The sequence below is a fragment of the Pyrus communis genome, chromosome 2, assembly GCF_041283825.1.
Source record: "Pyrus communis isolate YQ-2024b chromosome 2, ASM4128382v1, whole genome shotgun sequence".
NCBI classification, from domain to species: domain Eukaryota; kingdom Viridiplantae; phylum Streptophyta; class Magnoliopsida; order Rosales; family Rosaceae; genus Pyrus; species Pyrus communis.
Genome location: NC_142566.1, coordinates 478,679 through 492,914, shown reverse-complemented (window position 1 = coordinate 492,914; position 14,236 = coordinate 478,679). Strand labels below are relative to the sequence as shown.

Below are 14,236 nucleotides of genomic sequence, written 5' to 3'. Positions count from 1 at the left end.
TCGACATATTATTTCTGTACGTAACTCGTAAAACAATATTCAATTTTTTTGTGATCGCGTGCTTGCGACTGTTGTTAATCAACTCGCTTGTCCTGCATTGCTTCTCACATACTTGCAAGGAAAACATTTCAATCTCATTAAGGGATATATCTGTCCAATACATTTGTGGTAAAAATAATTAGGGACAACAAGAAACCCATTATCATTGTGAGATTATAAGTCAGAATATATGTACATTGCCGCAAAATTACTGCACGATGATCACCGATCAGGCGACCACCTCGCCTAAATGACAAAGTACGAATTATGACTCGATGGGTAAAAATTATTACATAAACTTACAAATAGAAGTGGCTCAATTGGAACCTAAAACAACTCCAATCCTCTACCAGAATGGTCTGGGTGGATCCTTTTGTCTACCTTTACTATCATTCCTTGTCCTTCCAGCTATCATCTAAACAAAGAAACCCTCTCCACGCTAATCTCATCAAGATGCACCCGCGGCTGCATGCTTACCATATTCCCCCTGTTCTTCTTTGGCAAACTCTTCAATTAATTCGCGTTGCCTTTGAGTCAGATTCCTGCATAGTTACATGTCTCAAGTTACGAATAATAAAGATAAAACACTGGCTCAAAGAGTTTTTATGGTCAAAACAGAGGTCGTTTGGAACCACGAAAACTTACGCTGGAATGCTGACATTGAAATGCACGTATTGATCACCAAATGTATAAGAGTTCCTTGTCTTTATCCCTGTTATACATCCCCAGTAAGTTAAGTGAGAAATGACCTTGTTCCATTCACATCGAGGGGAGATTAATAAATTAAATTTTCATATGATATTACTAAATTGCAAAACAACATAGATACGCCTTTACATAAGCCAAATTATGAATAATAAAATATAAAACTAGAGCACATTAAATGTCAGCCATAATCAGATAAGACTTAAACTTTAACCCGCATCACCAGTCCCCAACCCAGCTTGCTCAATGCTCACTCAAGCATAAGAAACATCAAAATTTTCTTTCTGCTGATTTTGCTCTGCTTTCAATAAAAGAAGAGGTTGACCGGAGATTCAACTCCGAACTTTCAAGAGCAGAAACTTACCACTTACAATAACCTATTAACCAATTTCTAATCCAACTTGTTTCTTCATAGAGTTAATGAGGAAAGTGGGGAAGTCAAATCTTATCAGAGTGAGAAAATTAACCTATAAAGAGTAATTCGACTGCCTTACCTTTCTTCTTCAAGACTACCTTCTGACCAGGTTGGGTGCCAGCACGAACCTGCAGACAAGAAAGCAATGTGAATTATGCCACCGTTGATTATATAACAGTATCTAAACTTGAGTCATTTCCACTTGTACACGAGTTGTCGAAGCATGAGTTCCAAAGCAAACCTTTAATACAACATCGCCTGTGAGAGTTGGGACCTGGATAGTTCCTCCCAAAATTGCCTGCAAAGAAGTATTCACTAAACCTCAGTATGCCAATACAATAATGTTTCCTAATAATGGTATTCAGTTGCAAGAAAAGGCACAGTTGATAACTCCCCAAAACCAGCATACAATAATAATTAGTCTGCATAGAAACATATTAACTTTCAACAGCACAATACACATAAAAATTGAACAGACAATTTAGCTTGTTGGTGCCTCTGAGGCAATAAGATTCTGATACAGGATTTTCTGTTATTAAAGCCCATTAATTTCCCGAGAACTGAAAAATTTAAGCAGTACCTGAGTTATACCGAGAACAGCATCTACATGAATGTCTGCACCTTCTCTACGGAAAACTGGGTCTTCCCTAACCTGCAAATAGATTTAAGATGTAAATTAATGAAAAGCAGCTTATACATCCTAAGGACCTGTTCCAGTGTCACCCAGAAAAAATAAATATATATACATATACATACATATATCTCAAGTGGACGCAAGGACATTATCAAGGATTAGTAGGTCACCTTAATGGTAACAAAAAGATCACCAGGTTGCATTCCATCAGGATCAGCCCCACCGCTACTAAACACTCTTATAGTTTCATTGTCATCAACACCTGCAAATGGAAATAACCAGTTGTCCACTATTACCAAAAAAATAAAAAGAAATAAAAAAAGCAGATATAGTAGTTCGAAAATTGGAGAGTTTGTTGCAAATGATGATTCATAAATGCAGCCATATTTTATTAACAAAATAACAAATGTTCTGTTAATATTTGCAAAGGACAAAAGCAAAGGATTAGGCTTGAGAATCAAGAGTGTGTTTTATTATTTGAATGCGAGCAATGAAATGGAATGACGAAAGGAAGAGCGACAGCATCATAGGTGCTAAGTATCCAACAAAAATTCTTTCACATAGTAAAACACCCTCATTGAAACATTGATAACAATTTAGTACAGAGCCTAACTTGATGCCCAACTCATGGGTGTAACAGTATATGATACGAACGATATAAAAATCAAAAGCATATCAATCTATTGAATAGCTTGATATAAAATGATCAGCAAAACAAATGATCCCTTGAATAACGTAAAAACTACAACGATCACCCATACGCAACCAAATGCCTCACAATTATAAGAAATACCTGGCATGATGTCTAACTAAAATATAAGAAATACCTGGCATGATGTCTAACTTGACAGACTTCATTCCACTTTTGACCCGTCTTCCATTACACGAATTGCAAAGTTTCTGAAACCAAAAAGTGAATTATTTTACTTCGTGGTAACTCATAATAAAAAATGATTACATAGTCAACATTTTAGACAAAACAGAACAGGATACAACATAAAATTGAGCATAACCATAACAGTATCCAAGGAGATCTAAAAAGGAAAAAATAGCATTGGAAAATAAATTTTTAACACAGCAGATCTCATTGATATGGGCAAGCATGTACAGATTTGTGCAGAAATGTAAGTATCAACTTACATGAATCCATGGGAACGTACTAACAATACAGTTTGAAGTACTCTTATTAAGATACTGCTACCATTCACATATAGGGACTTGTCTCTTCCCCTCTCCTCAGTTCGGTTTTGAACAAAATAGGTGCTTCAGAAGAAAGAGGGATAAAACGAGCACACACACAGCCCGGACACATTTACTTTCCCAAAGCCAAATACTTGATCTCTTTTGTAACTTCAAATCTAAGCAATTATCTTATGACAAACAAAATATAATCATATGGCTAACAATAGCTGACCCAAAAAAAGGGCAACAAATGTATTATGAAGTAACAAGGTTAGAACAGCAGGCAGCAAACAAAGACTAAATATTGAAAAATGAAGACATGACACATCTGGAGAAAAATATAAACAATCAAACTTATCTGTAGAGGAGTGAAAATGCATTAGTGCAGATAAGATGTGAACCGTACCGGGAAAGTTTTACCAGTCCCCCCACACTGAGAACAAGTTGTCTGCATCCTAAATGGGCCAGTTTGCATGAAAGTCTGGGTATACAGCAAACCAAGAGTTAACAAGAGTGGATGACTCGATATCCTTTCTTATTAAAATAAATAAATCAGGTTTATGTTCTTAGAGAAACTAACCATCCCAGACCCTTTACAGCGCTTACATGATTCAGGTCTGGTGCCAGGGGGAACACCACTTCCACCTGCAATGATCCACAGAACAATAAGTTAGCTAAAAAGTTTCCTTGCAAACCAATTGGGCAAAAGACAACTACATACTAGAACATTTCCACAAAAGAAAAGAAGACATTTAGAGGTGAACAAATCAGGCATACCACAGGCTTCACAAGGCACTGCAGCTTGAAATGACACCGTTTTAGCACATCCCTGAACAGCTTCCATGAAGGAAAGTTCCAAAGTAACCTGAGTATTTATAAGAACAGAAATCCATGTCATGAAGCAAATTCTAAAGCACAAATAAATATCAACAACAAAATTGAAGCGGAATGAAACCTTGATGTCTTGACCACCATTCTGACGGAAAATGTTGAAGATCTAATCTCCATCGGAAACAGCGCAACACCAATAACATGCACATACAATCCCAAAATGAAGATAAATTCCCAAAAAAATGCAAAAGTCAGCAACTTGGGAATGTAGGAAGTATTTTAGAACATATAATATGTCTTCTATGATCATAACATATTAGATAGCATAAGATCACTTAGAAAAGATTCAAAAAATCTTCTGAATACTAAATGGAAAGAGAGATAAGAAAGACTGTGGAGTGCTGGACCACATCGGCACATCCTCATCAAGACAAGAACGGGCTCCTTACAAATACTTGACAGGATATACAAATTTCACCAGTTAAGAAAACTAGAATATACAGAATAGTTTAATGAGCAACAGAAAAATGCTAAATTAAGTACTTTCATGGTTGTTCAAAGGAACTAATCCAAAGGCCTTTTTTCTAGTTCTTCAAAATTATGATCTCAAATTCCAAAACTCCCAGATGACAAGAATACTAACAAGCAAAAAAACCTGACATAAGGATAGAGTCATTACATTTTCATCAAATATATCTTTAAATGGATTTCTGAAATCATTTGGAAAGCCGTTGCCTTGATTCTCATATGCATCATGGCCCATCTGTAAGAGAGTGCTTAATTACATAAGTCATAAAGAAAAGGTACTAATACAAGGAACACGGTTACATAACACAATTCTGAAGGAGGCAACACAATAAATGTACAATACAACTGAAGTCAAGATTCACTTACTTAAAAAGATCATGAAGTTAATGAGTTTAACAGCAGAACATGGACTATAATAGTCTATAACTGCCCCTGACATTGGCCAAAAAAAAAAAAAAAATTCACCAGTATCTTAGGGCCTGTTTGGTATCTAACTTGAGAACAAAACTCAAAATTTTAATTTTTTCTAAAAACACATGTTTTGATTTAAAAATTTTAAATTCAAAACATTGTTTGGTATGCATTTTCTCAAAACTAATCCAAACAGAAAAAGTCAAACGCCCAGGCGGCCCAGCCCAAGCAATTACCAGACCACCGCATCCCTCCCATCCCCAGCGGCAAAAGACCAATTTCCCAACCACCGCATCCCTCACTTCCCTAGCGGCGACTCCTTTTGATATTTACCAACTCCTTACTCCAAACTCGCACTAACAGAGGCTAATCATGTTGGCGGTCTCAAACCTGAGATCCAACAACCATAGGGAAGATGTGGTGGTTATGGTGGATGCAAGTGAGAAGAGATAAGATTGAAGAGGCAACAGAGAAGAGAGGAATGAAGAGGTGGGAGAGATCAATTTGTCTTGGCCGGAGGGAGAAGGATAGAGGTGGTGGCTATGGTGGACATAAGCGGGAAGGGATTGGAAAGGCAATAGAGAAAAGAGGATTGAAGAGGCAAGAGGGAACGGAGTACATCGAATGGGAGAGAGGAGAGAGAGGGAGAGAGAGACGGGAGTGACAGTCCATAAAATAAAAAGTCTAAAAACACACTATTTGTGTTTTCAACCAATAGCCCTTGTTTTTAGATATTTTTGAGTTATGGTTTTGAGAATTGTATTCAAATCCACTACCAAACAAAGATTTTAAATTTGTGACTCAAAACCTGTTTTTGAGTTAAAAACATTGGATCTAAATCAAATACCAAACAGGCCCTTAGTATCTTTTCAAAGCGGAACATCTGGAACTATAACCATTTTTTGTATCCTAACCTGCAATACGTCTTCTATGTTTTTTTATAGTTGAAAAGAAGTCTTCTATGTTTGTTGAGAAGTACTTTGCATCTTCAGGGGGTAGACAAGCAAAAATTGCTGGAATATATGTTTGACTGCTATTGTTTGATAGTACCCAGAGAATGAATTATAAGGAGTTCTCAACAATCTAAGAAAGTGTTATCCCTATCCAGTTCATTGTCATGTAAAACTATCAAAAGCATTAACTACAAGGTTTTACAAGAAAAATACCAAGGACCCACTCCACATCATACTCAGACAGAAGCATTTCATAATGGAACACACAGAGAAGTTAATTTTGAACCAAAATATAGAGCGCATAAATAAAGAATAGAAGTAACACCTGGTCATATTCTTGACGTTTTTCCTCATCTTTCAAAACCTACAATAATAATGAAAACAAGTTCTTTTTAGTCTATTCATAAGTCAATAGTAATTAGTAAATAAATTCTGAAGAAAAATTAAAACCTCATAGGCCTTTTGAACTTCTTGAAACTTCTTTTCTGTATCAGGATCATTTTTATTTGTGTCTGGATGGAGCTTCTTTGCTAGCTGCAAAATAATTATGGGAGATGAAGGATCAAAGAAAGATGACATTCAGAACAGAAACAATTTAAAATCAAATATGTATTCAAACTACACTACATTGTGAGTACAAATTGAAAAATGACTAAACTTCTAAATATGTAACTAGAAGACACTAACATTATGCATTATCATGGACGTGTAAGCATCTTATATCTCCTACAGCAGTACTACGATCATACAAGTTTTCTTAGATTCCTAGAAAACAACTCTAAATGTTAATAACAATTTTATAGTTACGGTTTTTATATCTACAGTAAAATATAACTTAATTATATTCCAACATCACAAAGTTATGTCCGGTAGAAGTGGCATTTATTAATTCTACAAGACTTGAGTGAACATATACGCATAGTAGGCATAAAGTGTAGCAAAAACCTACCCCATAATAAGCTTTCTTTATTTCAGAGGAACTCGCATTCTTGCTCACACCAAGTGTCTCGTAGTAGTCTCTCACGGACATAGATGCTGATGCATAAAAGAGTACAAATCTCATAAATAAATTCCACATATTCCCTTTTGTATGCACTACCAAAATGAACAAATAATTGCATGATATTGCAAGAAACTACCTAACAAAGTAATGAAGTCTTTAAGCTCAACCTCTTTTTTTTTTTTTTACACATAAGACATAACATTGATACCAAAGTTTTCTCATAAAACGTGGGTTTTCAACTAAAAGTACACGACACAGACACTGAGTTTCGTGGCACGTCAGAATCAGTCAAGCCTACAGAATGAGTAAATGATCCTTATAATTGAAATGTGCACAATCGCAAAAACAAGAACATATTTACAAACATATGAACAAATAAACCAAAAATGAAAGCGTATTCATGTGTCTGATACCAGTTCCATGAATTGATCTCGCTGTGAACCAATTTCCCAGCAACCAACTCTTTTTACACACTGCAAAAAAAAGGGAGGTTAAGGGGGAAAAGCAAAGGCAACAAAAACGAGTCAATTAAAGAGGGGAGAAACTTAATGCTCATTCGACAAAGTAAAATCCCATTTAAACATATTAAAAGAAAAATAACTAAATAAATCCAGAGCTTCGCTTGTTTTCCCTTCAGTAAGATCCGGCAATCATAAAAGGTAACCCATTTCCCAAATTCAAAAAAACGAAATAAAGGAGAAGTGGGTTGGTATTTGACATACCATTATTAGTATTAGTATAATCTCCCACTAAAACTCTGGAATTGTTGCAAACCCCAGTCCTGAATGTCCTATAACCACCACCAAACACCCTCCCGTACACCTGGAAGCACCAATTCAACATTGAGAAAGCTAATTAGCCAAAAAAGATACGAAATTTTCAGATTAACCGATTAATTAGCACAAATACAATCGAAAATGATAAAAGATTGTTACAAAAAATTACGATTGAAGAGGAAAGAGAGGGATAATAAATCGTACGGAAGATGAAGGGGCGTTGGATGCAAAAGAGCGACAAGCGAGCCAGTGGACGAGCCTGACGCCATTGGAGCGAACCATTTGGAGAAGGAAGAAGCACCAAAAAATGATCGAGTCTTTGTGTGGAGATGGGATTTTTTAGGGTTTTTGGCTGGATGGATGATAAACCCTCAAGAAACCCTAGGAGGAAGGTTCTAGTAGGCAGCTGCTCAATTTAGCAGTTTACGGAGGAGAGAGAAGGAAGGGCCTGGCCCAATTTTGCGGGAGACACTATTCTACTTGCTTGCCAAATAATTGATGATTAATTAATGGACCAGGATACCATCCTAATACGAGGATAAGGATCCTCATGACCAATGAATGTGGGCCGTTAGATGAAAATCCAACGGTTACAAATAGGGGGTTCCTTTATAGTTATAATAATTATAACCGTTGAATTTTCATCCAACGACCCACATCCTTTGGTTATGAGGATCATCATCCTTAGATTAGGAAAAGATTTTGATCCTTAATTAATTAGGGTTTTATTTTAAAAATAATAAAAGTGAAATTTATAATTTGGTTGCGCGCGTGGTGTGGTAAGGATCTAATTATGGAGATTTTTTCTAGGATAAATTACACTCTATCAACTCAAGTTTGAGGTCTACTGTAGCCTTATATAACATCTTCAAAAATTTCACTTTCATACTTCACGTACTATTTTATTTCAATATAGTACTTCCGTTACATTTTTCATTCGTTGGTCCTTTAAGAGCTAACGTGGCTACCACATTTGTGCCACGTGACTGCCAAATTTGTGTCATGTGGAAGAAAAAAAAAAGTATGCATTAAAAATATTATAATATTGACCCTATAAAAAATAAAAATAAATAAAAATAAAAAACAACCCATAAACCCATCTCCCCCTTGATCCACTCCCTCTCCTCCACTCTCATCCCCTCCCCTCTCATTAAAAAACCCACCCCATCTCCCCGGTAACACCCCTCACCTGGTGCTCCAAAACTGGCGATTCTGCCTTCGTCGCGAACATGCTGCATGCCATGGACAGATTCGGCCAGCTCGACCTGAGAACCGGCGATCTGCACGGACTCAACACCATTTTCTTTGTAGCCAAACAGAAATTAAGCCCAAAGGTGAGGAAAAAAATTTTGAATTCAAAAGTTCAAAATTTTTACAAAAAGTTTATGAATTCATCGTGGAGTGGGGGGTTACAGGGGAGGTGGGGGTGGGGTGGGATGGGGTGGGATGGGGTGGGTTTTCGGATGGGATGGGAGGTGAAGAGAGTGGAGGAAAGGTGGGTTGGGGGGGTGTTCTGGGTTTTTGGGGTTGTTTGCTTTTTTTTTTTAAGGGGTAAATATTATTATTATCTTTTAAATACATAAAAAATTATTTTTTTTGCCACGTGGCATAAATTTGGCAACCACATCAGCACAAATGTGGATCTCATATTTACCATGTCATCACTTAATGGTTTACTTAACGGATTTTCTAACAGATGTATGAAATTGAAATAAAATGATAAGTAAATGTATGAAATTGAAATGTTTTAAAGATGTTGTAAGGAATTGAAATCAACCCCAAACCGGAGGGGTAAAATGTAATTTACCTTTTTTTCTATTATTGTTTTTATAAATAGAAGTGATCAGCCCTTTGGTTTACAATATTTGATTTAAAATTTTAGCCTCATTAGCATTACTCGACAAACTATAACCTAAAATCCTTGAAAATTTCCGAGAATATGTTGGTCCCACCAATGAGAGCCAACATAATAAACCCATAATTAGCTAAGAAATCGACATGATTGTCCTCTAGAAAAATATAAGAAAAACGAGAATACATTTAGCTGAGAGAGCCAAGCAATTTTACCTACGAACTTTAGGACGCCATTGTGGAACCAAAAATAATCAAGATAAATATGGAGGCGACACATGGATTTGTGGGCAAAAAAGACAAAATTACCCTCAATGCACATCAGAACTCTCACGCGTAAGCAACAAACAATCATAACTCAATCAAAGTCAAAAGTGATCAACATAGGTATTTATTCAAAACTCATTTCATCCATCCTCATCGAATCCTCCCCACAAGGTAACCCTCAATTATTCATTCAAATTAGGATTAATTACCTAAATAAATTGATTAATTTCCTACTTTTCTAATTAATTTCCTAATTGATTGCAAGATATTATTTTGACATAATATCTTGCAAGTGCACCCAAAAACCACCATAAGTGGCCGGCCACACCCATATAAATAGCTCACATTTCTCCTAAAAACCTAATTTCAACTCTCTTACTAAATTTTCCAAATTTGTCTAAACACTTTCTCCCTCAAATTCTAACTTTGGCATCGGAGGTTGTTCAGCCAAAGATTCATCGTGGGTGTGTGAGGCTCTTGGCTATTGGCCTTGCAGGTGCATTTTCGTCCAAGATGAAGAAGACGAAAATTTGCATCCACAAATTGGTGCTTTCATTGAGAGTTTGAGTCACACATTTGTAGAATACTCTTGCATTCAAGGTTTTTCGTTTTCTTGTTCATTTGTAGATTTTTCGTATGTTCTTATTCTTGGAGTTTTTATTTATAAAAATTCTTCGATAAAACGTAAAAGAAAAGTACAATGGGAAGAGATTTGGAAACCTCAATGAACGGAAATTCCAACGTTCAAGAATTAGGACCACGATAATCCACAAGGCTCAACACGACGATGAGTGGAACGGCACAACCCCTACAGGGCACCACCGCAGCAACCACCACAGCAGCCACCCTCGGCAAAGCCCACAACGCCAAGACCACGACCCAAGCTGTGTCATTCAAGCCCAAGCCTAAGGCAAGCCGGCTCGAGCCGTCAAGCCCAACGCGTTACCGAGCCGAGCCCAAGCCCGATACCTACGTTCACCAACTCCTTGCATAGTAGATGACCTTGGTGAACCAACTCTTGCAGCGCACCGAGATGCAACATGCCCTAGATGAGGTGTCCCGAAGTAGGACAATGTCAGACGAAGAACCTCTCCAGCAACGTCCTGGCAAGCAGCTACTTGACTAGCCACGAACTGAGTGTTCCGGCAGTGTACACTCTCGAGCCCCCAAGATAATGTATACTCTCGTCCTAGCACGCGGAGGAGCGTGCACTCTCAACTAGGCCCACGGACGAGCATACATTCACGGTTGGGGCCACATTTCGATAGTCAACATGATCAACCTTCCAATCAAAGTGTTTATTCGCGGCTAAGCCCGTAAGGAGCATCTTTCACCTCACATCAGAGTAGGCAGCACGAAGGACGGAGAGAAGCGGTCACTTAATCCAAATATGCATATAATATGTAATCACCAAGCATAAAACTGAATGAGTAGTTCAAACTCCAAAGTTTGGTTTTCCAATAGGACTGCTGCAAAAATTTTAGCCAAATGCAATTTATGCCACTACTCTTTGCTCTGCTTGCCTTCAAACTGTGACATGAATGCGGTTAAGGTGTTATGATTTATGAACCAAGTACAACAGTTTATCAATGTTGGGCAAGGTAGGGATGGGTAAATACTCATTGGTTATGGGTAACCGCGATTATCTGTCCATTTAAATTTGATGGTCACGGTTATGGGTAACCATTTAGATAAATAACCGGTTATGGCTATAACCACTTACCCGTGAAATTTAAATGGGCGGTTATGGGTATTACTTGCGGTTATAAACGGGTACCCATTTAACCGTTTATTTTAATATATGTAAAACTAAAATAAAAAAAATTAGTTTCTAACTATGTTTAGTATCCCGAGATATAATTGGTTATAAAGGGCCATAATATATATATATATATATATATATATATTTATGCCTCGCTTGAGAGAAAAATATAGTTGATAGAACGAGCTAATGTTTAATATCTGTGATTGAATGTGCTAAAGCATCAGAGTGTTCGACAGTTTTGTTTTGGAGTCTTTTGGAGCTTTGACCAATTCAAGATAATGATTACCTTGAGCATTTAGAAACATGTTATTATCAGATGATACGTACCTATATATATTATCAGAGTTGTTAGAGATTAAAGTGAAACGGGAGCCATGTATTAGTCTGTTTATTTTCTTCACTAGTATCAGATAAGAGAAATAAACGTAAAGAGGGACAAATGAGGAAAACATGATTATTACTTTCTGTTTTTCATCTTTTTGTACTACCCATACGATACAAACATACGTCTCTTTTAATGCATGTAAAAGGCTTACACACCAAAACAATAAAAACCAAACTTCTACTATTTAAGCAATATAATTTTGACTTCTATTCTTCCACTTTCCACCCTTAGCCATATGTGGTTGTTTTTTTTATGTGGGCATTCACACCAATTTCACAACAGAAATCATTACTTGAGTATTTATAGTCTCAACAACTACTAATGTTAGTGATAAACAATTCAAGAATTAATTACAAAAACAAAAAGGCACAACTTTGTATTACTTGTAGGGCAATTAACTCCACTATTTTTCTTAAAAAAGGCATAAGGTAGAGAGAATTATCATCACAGTAATTCCCAAGCCTATCTTTTCTCTTTATGTTGTTGCACCCCTCTCTTTCTCTCTCGTTCAGTTAAATTTAGGCCACAACACATTGTTAAACACACTTCTGACACTGAGCTAAGGAACTGAATGTTTGTTTACTACAAAGTCGTTCACAATATTCATCAAGCAATCCAAATAATCCATAAAACATGGTTTCAATTTTGATATTTTTTCAACAATGATTGCATGAAACATTCACCATGAAGCATGAACTCTAATTTTATGTTTTTTTTTTTTTTTGAAATTATAGATTCAGCTTAAATTTATTGTTCTTATAGTTGCGGTGAATTGAATATGGGTGAATAAGAGAAGAAAAAAAATGGGATTTTTCAAACCCTACACGTATGGGAGTCGTAGCCTGAAGCCGCGCTGCCCGAGCCACCAAGTCGTTCCTGCTCCAAAACTCTAAAGTCCAAAACAAAGCCGTTTTGCATCACCTTTCTTACGGACTTAGGGTGCCTGCAGTCGACATGCAACCCAATTGCGCATATGCACCAAACCGTCCCACTTGTTTTTTTTTTCTTTTAGGCCTTGTTTTATTTTTGGCACGCATGAAATAACAAGCCCATGGGTTAGGTCTTATTTTTCACTTTTCCTTCTTAGCCCAATAATTGGGTATATAATCTGTTAACCCATTTACTTCTCCTTTGTTGGCCAGCAACCCAACAACCACTCTTTTGGGCTTGTAAGCCACGACAGCCCCATATTTTGGGTCGTCACTCATTCTTTTCACACATGGGTCCAGAAACTATTCTCGTTCACTGCATATGTATATTGTGTTTGTTTACATGTATCATGAACATATAGTTCGTACTTAAACTCGAACTTGAAGTTTTGAAAATAAGTGCCATAGAAATTCGAAGTTTCATAAAACAATACACCCGTAAAAATCTGGAGTTCTTGTAGGTGATTTGTTAGGATTACATGTAGATGATACTTTTAAAAACAACTGTAAAATTTAGTTTGTGCAAATTACTTTATTGTCCATAATTTTGTTTTGTGATAGAAGACAAAAATGTTTTTTCACCCTCTTATAGTTGATAAAAAGAGATTCATTAATATGTGGTTTAAATTAACTTCTTCCTTACAAATCTGTTATGCGTAAATAAACTAACTTGAAATAGGTCCAATTTTATGGAAGGATATCCTCTTCGGATCCCTTCCACCAAATCTACCAAATCAATTAATCTAGGCCCTTGAAATTTGATCCAACGACTACAAACAGGGGGTTCATTTAAAAGTTATAATAATTTTAGCCGTTGGACTAAATTTCAAGGGTCCGAATTAGGTGATTGGATGAATTTGGTGGAAGAGATCCAGAAATGATCCCTTTCCCAATTTTATGGCCTAACAATTAGATTAGTCCAATTCTTAGTTTTTTTATTTTTATTTAGGTCCATGAATAGAACTCCATGTGTTAGCACTTTTTGTTGTTAGGTTGATACTTTGCATTGTGATTAATATTTTACTCTACTATAGCTATTCAATGGAAAAAGAAAAAAAAGAAAGGAAAAAAAAAGAAAATGATATGATCGGTACTTTGCTAGCAACTCTATTTGAAGATAATCGCTATAATCTAAGCGACTAATTCAAAGAAAAGTCGCTATCTTTATGCCGATCCTCCCTTTTCAATATTTTTTTTTTTCAGTTTGTTATTTATTTATTTTTTTTGTTAATGTTTCTTTTATTTCTCTTACCATAATAACAAATTATCATATTCGTGTTTTTCAAAATATATTTTTTCCGTGCAAAATATATTATAATTCATATTTAAACACTTGTAATCAATGATTTAAAACCCAAATTTAAAGATATTTTTCTATTTTCTCACCTTAAGAATCAATAAAAAATAGTTTCAGGACCTAATAATCGGTAGGATCATATCTAAAGGTTTTGCAATATTTTCCTTCACTCCAGCGCAAAATATTTCTTAAAGCTAAAAATTTCAATTTTTTTTTTTTCACAAAAAACTATGTGGTATAAGCCAAAGTTAGAGTCATTCTATTC

At 36.0% G+C, this 14,236-nt stretch overlaps 1 protein-coding gene across 1 annotated transcript; it reads right to left on the bottom strand.

Annotated features, from left to right (window-relative positions):
• Nucleotides 1-178: 178 nt before the first annotated feature.
• Nucleotides 179-7,990, bottom strand: GFA2 (gametophytic factor 2). Its single transcript, XM_068488707.2, has 18 exons — nt 7,682-7,990; nt 7,424-7,523; nt 7,115-7,174; nt 6,648-6,733; nt 6,149-6,232; nt 6,024-6,062; nt 4,486-4,569; nt 3,931-3,972; nt 3,753-3,840; nt 3,556-3,620; nt 3,382-3,456; nt 2,621-2,693; nt 1,964-2,055; nt 1,740-1,811; nt 1,401-1,457; nt 1,239-1,287; nt 685-751; nt 179-581 (listed from the first exon to the last, which is right to left on the bottom strand). The coding sequence occupies exons 1-18, from the start codon at nt 7,757-7,759 to the stop codon at nt 488-490; spliced, it is 1,305 nt and encodes a 434-aa protein (XP_068344808.1). The 5' UTR covers nt 7,760-7,990; the 3' UTR covers nt 179-487.
• Between the last annotated feature and the right edge of the window lie 6,246 nt (nt 7,991-14,236).